Source organism: Coregonus lavaretus (assembly GCF_964263955.1).
Source record: "Coregonus lavaretus genome assembly, contig: HAP1_SCAFFOLD_1632, whole genome shotgun sequence".
Lineage (NCBI taxonomy): Eukaryota > Metazoa > Chordata > Actinopteri > Salmoniformes > Salmonidae > Coregonus > Coregonus lavaretus.
This window is the reverse complement of record NW_028162387.1, coordinates 52,060-60,000: the sequence shown is the minus strand read 5'-3', so window position 1 is coordinate 60,000 and position 7,941 is coordinate 52,060. Positions and strand designations below refer to the sequence as shown.

At 42.1% G+C, this 7,941-nt stretch overlaps 1 protein-coding gene across 1 annotated transcript; it reads left to right on the top strand.

Moving 5' to 3' along the window:
* Positions 1-5,454: 5,454 nt before the first annotated feature.
* On the top strand, positions 5,455-6,570 carry LOC311119301 (A-type voltage-gated potassium channel KCND2-like; the record flags this gene model as incomplete). Its single annotated transcript, XM_084194021.1, has 1 exon — positions 5,455-6,570. One exon carries the CDS (start codon positions 5,455-5,457, stop codon positions 6,568-6,570), a length of 1,116 nt encoding a protein of 371 aa, XP_084050147.1.
* Between the last annotated feature and the right edge of the window lie 1,371 nt (positions 6,571-7,941).

Below are 7,941 nucleotides of genomic sequence, written 5' to 3'. Positions count from 1 at the left end.
AATACTTATTTCCCTCATCAAAATCCAAATAAATTTATAACATTTTTGACATGCGTTTTTCTGGATTTTGTTGTTGTTATTCTGTCTCTCACTGTTCAAATAAACCTACCATTAAAATTATAGACTGATCATTTCTTTGTCAGTGGGCAAACGTACAATATCAGCAGGGGATCAAATACTTTTTTCCCTCACTGTACATACTACAGGAGGATAATGAACAACCTGTTCAGTGAAAGCATCTTCATCCATACATCAATGAAACTTCACAGAACCATCAGTTTTAATCATTCAATTCACTCTACTGTATTACGCCTACAATAAACCAATGAATCAATCAATCAAATGTATTTTATAAAGCCCTTTTTACATGATTGCTGCATCATTAACCCATATTTTCTAACTGACGATTATATCTGGTACTGTCCCCAAGGTTTTGAAGGCGGCCCATGTACTCCCCCTTCATAGAGGTGGTGACCCTTGTGACCTAAATAATTATCGGCCTATTTCTAAACTTTTTTGCCTAGCTAAAATATTAGAATCCTCTGATTAATTCTCAGCTAAGATCTTTCTTATCTTTGAAATGTATTCTACATGTACATTACTGTTCAAAAGTTTGGGGTCACTTAGACATTTCCTTGTTTCCGAAAGAAACATAGCCATGAGAATAACATCAAATTGATCAGAAATACCGTGTAGACATTGTTAATGTTGTAAATGGCTATTGTAGCTGGAAGCGACTGATTTGTAATGGAATATAGAGGCGTATAGAGGCCCATTACCAGCAACCATCAGTCCTGTGTTCCAATGGCACGTTGTGTTTGCTAATCCAAGTTTATCATTTTAAAAGGTTAATTAATCATTAGAAAACCATTTTGCAATTATGTTAGCACAGCTGAAAACTCTTGTGCTGATTAAAGAAGCAATTAAACTGGCCTTCTTGAGACTAGTTGAGTATCTGGAGCATCAGCAATTGTGGGTTCGATTAGAGGCTCAAAATGGCCAGAAACAAAGAATCTTCTTCTGAAACTCGTCAGTCTATTCTTGTTCTGAGAAATGAAGGCTATTCCATGCGAGAAATTGCCAAGAAACTGAAGATCTCGTACAACGCTGTGTACTACTCCCTTCACAGAACAGCGCAAACTGGCTCTAACCAGAATAGAAAGAGGAGTGGGAGGCCCCGGTGCACAACTGAGCAAGAGGACAAATACATTAGAGTGTCTAGTTTGAGAAACAGACGCCTCACAGGTCCTCAACTGGCAGCTTCATTAAATAGTACCCGCAAAACACCAGTCTCAACATCAACAGTGAAGAGGTGACTCCGGGATGCTGACCTTCTAGGCAGAGTTGCAAAGAAAAAGCCATATCTCAGACTGGCCAATAAAAATAAAATATTAATATGGGCAGTCTGAGATATGGCTTTTTCTTTGCAACTCTGCCTAGAAGGTCAGCATCCCGGAGTCGCCTCTTCACTGTTGACGTTGAGACTGGTGTTTTGCGGGTGTTTTGCCGACTTGTGTATATCAATGATGTCGCTCTTGCTGCTGGTGACTCTCAGATCCACCTCTACGCAGTCGACACTATTTTGTATACATCTGGCCCTTCATTGGACACTGTGTTAACAAACCTCCAAACGAGCTTCAATGCCATACAACACTCCTTCTGTAGCCTCCAACTGCTCTTAAACACTAGTAAAACTAAATGCATGCTCTTCAATCGAACGCTGCTGGCACCCGCCCACCCGACTAGAATCATTACTCTCGACGGGTCTGACCTAGAGTATGTGGACAACTACAAATACCTAGGTGTCTGGTTAGACTGTAAACTCTCCTTCCAGACTCACATTAAGCATCTCCAATCCAAAGTTAAATCTAGAATCGGCTTCCTATTTCGCAACAAAGCCTCCTTCACTCATGCTGCCGAACATGCCCTCGTAAAACTGACTATCCTACCGATCCTTGACTTCGGCGATGTCATTTACAAAATAGCCTCCAACACTCTACTCAGCAAATTGGATGTAGTCTATCACAGTGCCATCCGTTTTGTCACCAAAGCCCCATATACTACCCACCACTGTGACCTGTACGCTCTTGTTGGCTGGTCCTCACTACATATTCGTCACCAAACCCACTGGCTCCAGGCCAACTATAAATCACTGCAAGGCAAATCTACGCATTATCTAAGCTCATTGGTCACCATAGCAACACCCACCCGTAGTATGCGCTCCAGCAGGTATATCTCACTGGTCATCCCCAAAGCCAACACCTCCTTTGGCAGCCATTCCTTCCAGTTCTCTGCTGCCAATGACTGGAACGAACTGCAAAAATCTCTGAAGCTGGAGACTCTTATCTCCCTCACTAACTTTAAGCATCAGTTGTCAGAGCACCTTACCGATCACTGCACCTGTACACAGCCCTTCTGAAATTAGCCCACTCAACTACCTCATCCCCATATTGTTATTTATTTTGCTCATTTGCACCCCAGTATCTCTATTTGCACATCATCTCTTGCACATTCTATCATTCCAGTGTTAATACTAATTGTAATTATTTTGCACTATGGCCTATTTAATGCCTTACCTCCATAACTTGCTACATTTGCACACACTGTATATATATTTTCTGTGGTATTTTTGACTTTATGTTTTGTTTTACCCCATATGTAACTCTGTGTTGTTGTTTTTATCGCAATGCTTTGCTTTATCTTGGCCAGGTCGCAGTTGTAAATGAGAACATGTTCTCAACTGGCTTACCTGGTTAAATAAAGGTGAAATAAAAAATAAAATAAAAAATTACAACATTAACAATGTCTACACTGTATTTCTGATCAATTTGATGTTATTTTAATGGACAAGACAATTGCTTTTCTTTCGAAAACAAGGCCATTTCTAAGTGACCCCAAACTTTTGAACGGTAGTGTACATCAGTCGGGTTTTAGACCAGGTCATAACACTATCTCTGCTGCATCCCTAGTTATAAATGATGTGGTGAACAGTATGGATAAAAGGCAACATCGTGCTGCCCTCTTCACTGACCTGTCAAAGGCTTTCCATACTGTTGATCACTCACTGCTAATTCAGAGGCTTTCCTCAATTGGCCTAGACCAGGCTGCATGTAACTGGTTTAAACATTACTTGACAGGATAGAACTCACTGTATATCTACTGATGGTGTTAAATCTGGATTCCTGGATATTATAAAAGGTGTTCCGCAGGGGTCAATTCTGGGTCCTGTACTTTTTACTGTTTACATTAACAATATCTATTTGTCTGTAAAAAAAAAATGGTAACCTGCACTTGTATGTCAATGATACTGTTGTGTATGCTATTGCCCCCACGGTTGACCAGGCTCTATCTGAACTACAGTCTGTCTTCATTGTATTACAGAAAAACTTTATTGACCTGAAATTAGTATTGAACGCAGGTAAAACTATATATGTTGTTCTCTTCAGCACATAAAAATAACTCTGATGATTTAAGCAGATGTACTTTGGATGGTGTCCATACTGATCGTGTCCCTGCTTCCAAATATCTGGGCATCTGGATAGATGAAAAGCTGTCTTTTAAAAAGCATATTGATGAGTTAGTTAAGAAGCTGAGAATAAAAATGGGCTTCTTCTATAGAAATAGGTCCTGCATCTCGCTAAATAGTAGAAAGCAGATTATTCAGTCGACGTTCCCATTGGTCCTAGACTATGGCGACATCATCTGTATCAATGCAGCTGCCACTTCATTAAAGCCGCTAGATCCAGTTTATCATAGAGCACTACCCTTTATTACGGGCGACAGTTTTAGTACTCATCACTGCATTCTCTACCAGAAAGTTGGTTGGCCCTCTTTGATGTCACTTAGGTTGATACATTGCTATGTTTTCATTTATAAAGCCCTTTTACAGAAAGTCTCACTTTACCTAACATTATTACTAAACTTTAGACATTAGAGTGACCTCACCTGGTCTTAGGGGATAGCGAACTCTGGAATGTTCTTAAAGTTGATGTTTTGATGCCTCTAGGGCAATTCAGAAGGCTGACTCAGGACCTTATTACTGATGAATGCGTTTGTTTTTTTATGACCATGTTTTTCTTTCTACTTGCATTTTGTATTTATACTTTGATGTGTGTATTTGATGTTATTTATGTAATTCAGGGCTCATCTGTAAAAGAGACCTTGGTCTCAGTATGACTCCCTGATAAAAAAATAAAGGTTAAATAACATCAGCAGTTGTCACTAAGTGCTTTACAGATACCCAGCCTAAAACGCCAAAGAGCATGCAATGCAGATCTATAAGCACAATTACAAGGCTTCTCAGCAAAATACCCGTATAAGCTAAACGGAAAAATAGCCGAGTGGGCATTTAACATAATTCAATCATATTCCAACTGTTATAAAAAATATTTAATGAACGCTAACAACACTTGACACAGTATTGTAACATCACCAGCCAACGCGGGAAATCACAAAGAATGTCCGTGATCCAAAGCAAAGGCAGTCAGAAGCGGATAACTTTCACAGTTTTGGAGATAACACCTAATTCGTTAATTCCATTTTCTATTCATGAGTTAATCTTTTTAACGAACCACACCACCAGTTGTGAAATTTCTAAACCTGCAGGGAGACCACTCCTTTTTATAGCTGCAGCTTTTCCCATCTCCTCTCCTTTCTCCACACACGCTCGCTCGGTTCCTGAGGGGGTGGTCTTGCAGTTAGTCAGTCAGTGGATGTGAGAGGAGCAGATTAGTTGCGCTTTTATTGCGGAGCAGCTGCAACGGAAGAAATAGGCACCAGAGAGACACCACTAACTGACCGTTTTCTCTTTCTTACCGGGTGATGGAAAGAAAACCGGTGGATGGAATATTAAACATGGGTCGAGGGAGACTGCTGAAACTACTGGCTGATTCTCTAACTTGTTGATGCACCGTTATTTACCAGTCCTTTGCTTTGAGGATTTTCCCTGCTTGTTGGCGTAAAGTGAAGCGGGTGGAACAGAAGTAGTCTATTTGTTCTCTTATGGAGACAGATTGTGTTTCATTGATTTAACTATGCATTGTGAAGAATAAGTTATGGTAAGATTTCCATTAAATCTATATTTTTTTCTGGTTCAATTGTTCCATTTTAGACTGATATGTGTGTCTGTGTGTTTAGTTCCTATTTATTTTCTTAGCAACAAAACAATTGACAACTTTAATTGAAAATCAATGTAGAGTGATTGTCATCCTCTACCCCCCAACCCCAACCATATTACAAGCTAGTTTTAACATTAGACCATCTGAGATAACCCACATTAGCCTATAGCCAACATGTACTTAAACTTTTGAATATAGTTTTCCCAATGCTATTCTAATACTTTGTATTGTCCCCTCTGTAGATGCCCATTCACCTATCCATTTCCAAGCCATAGCACTGTGATTTCCGACGCAGCAGGGTCGTTCAAAACACACGGGGTCGTTCCAACCGGTCAGCATGGCTGCAGGAGTGGCGGCATGGCTCCCCTTCGCCCGCGCGGCGGCTATAGGATGGATGCCGGTGGCCACCGGTCCTATGCCCATTCCTCCCCGGGAAAAGAAGAAATCCCAAGACCAGGGACTTATCATCCTCAACGTCAGCGGTCAGAAGTTCCAGACGTGGAGTAACACTTTGGAACGCTACCCGGACACTTTACTGGGGAGCACCGAGAAGGATTTCTTTTTCCACGAGGAAACAAAAGAGTACTTTTTTGACCGTGACCCTGACATTTTTAGACACATTCTGAATTTCTATCGCACGGGAAAACTGCACTACCCACGCCAAGAGTGTATTGCAGCTTATGATGAAGAGTTGTCGTTTTTTGGGATCATACCTGAGATTATTGGAGACTGTTGCTATGAGGAGTACAAGGACCGGCGGCGCGAGAACCAGGAGAGGCTGCAAGATGACGAGGATGACGAGAAAGAAGATATAGCTCCGCTAAACATGACCTTCCGGGAGTACATGTGGCGGGCTTTTGAGAACCCCCACACGAGCACAACGGCCCTGGTCCTCTACTATGTCACCGGGTTTTTCATAGCCATCTCAGTCATGGCCAACGTGGTGGAGACGGTGCCCTGTGGAACCCTCCCCAACCGCGCCAAGGAGATCTCGTGCGGGGACCGTTATGCAGTGGCCTTCTTCTGCTTGGACACGGCCTGCGTCATGATCTTCACCATCGAGTACCTCTTACGGTTAATCGCGGCCCCCAGCCGGTACAATTTTATGAAGAGTGTGATGAGCATAATCGACGTGGTCGCCATCATGCCTTACTACATCGGCTTGGTCATGACTGACAACGACCAAGTGAGCGGGGCTTTCGTCACCCTCAGGGTCTTCCGGGTTTTCAGGATTTTCAAATTCTCCCGCCACTCCGCGGGGCTGCGTATTCTGGGCTACACACTGAAGAGCTGCGCCTCGGAGCTGGGATTCCTCCTCTTCTCCCTCACCATGGCCATCATTATCTTCGCCACTGTGATGTTCTACGCAGAGAAGGGGTCCGCTTCCACCAAGTTCACCAGCATTCCCGCTGCTTTCTGGTACACCATTGTCACCATGACAACGCTGGGGTAAGTGTTGCCTCTTGGAGATGCTGGTTGTGAATGAGTTCAGTTCAGTATGTCGAAATGAGCTTGGGTACCAAAGCGCTTCTTGGTAGGCCTACAGCACAGTCACGCATCACTGCAGTTTCTCACTGATAAAGCCCAATCTTGGAAACTATTCTTCTGCATTCTAGGTCTATTCTATCTAGGCATATGAAACCTATGCCTATCATAACTATTTCACACTTTATGGTACAGCAATTTGTATTTATTTATAGACCCTTGTCATTCTTATTATAAGGCTGGGAAACGTAACTGATTCAGAAACCCTCTCTCTCTGTCTCTGTCTCTGTCTCTGTCTCTCTCTCTCTCTCTCTCTCTCTCTCTCTCTCTCTCTCTCTCTCTCAATTTCAATTCAATTCAAGGGGCTTTATTGGCATGGGAAACATATGTCAACATTGCCAAAGCAAGTGAAGTAGATATTAAACAAAAGTGAAATAAACAATACAAATGAACAGTAAACATTACACTCACAAATGTTCCAAAAAGAATAAAGACATTTCAAATGTAATATTATGTCTATATGCAGTGTTATAATGATGTGCAAATAGCTAAAGTACAAAAAGGAAAATAAATGAACATAAATATAGGTTGAATTTACAATGGTGTTTGTTCTTCACTGGTTGCCCTTTTCTTGTGGCAACAGGTCACAAATCTTGCTGCTGTGATGGCACACTGTGGTTTTTCACCCAGTAGATAAGGGAGTTTATCAAAATTGGATTTGTTTTCATATTCTTTGCGGGTCTGTGTAATCTGAGGGAAATATGTGTCTCTAATATGGTCATACATTTGGCAGGAAGTTAGGAAGTGCAGCTCAGTTTCCACCTCATTCTCTCTCTCTCTCTCTCTCTCTCTCTCTCTCTCTCTCTCTCTCTCTCTCTCTCTCTCTCTCTCTCTCTCTCTCCCTCTCTTTCTCTCTCTCTCCCGCTCTCCCTCTCTTTTTCTCTCTCTCGCTCTCTCTCTCTCTCTCTCTCTCTCTCTCTCTCTCTCTCTCTCTCTCTCGCTCTCGCTTTCTATCTCGCTCTCTTTCTCTCTCGCTCTCTCATCCCTCGTATCCCTCGGTGTCGACAGAGTGTGAGTGTGATATAACAATGTTTGAATTTTAATTTCAAGCCCATGAACAACGCAGCCAATCAGCTGTATGTGCTGATGCTGCATAAGTTAATTAATCATGGTTAAGGCGATCATTTTAATTAATGTAGCCTATATTGATGTGCGCACTCATCCAGTCAGTAGCTTATATGAGTGATTGATTGTTCTTTGAGGGGAATTCTCTCTCTATGCATTCCATTCCATTCTGCGCGGAGCTCGAGTGCCGCAGCGGTTGCCGCCATGCTCTCCG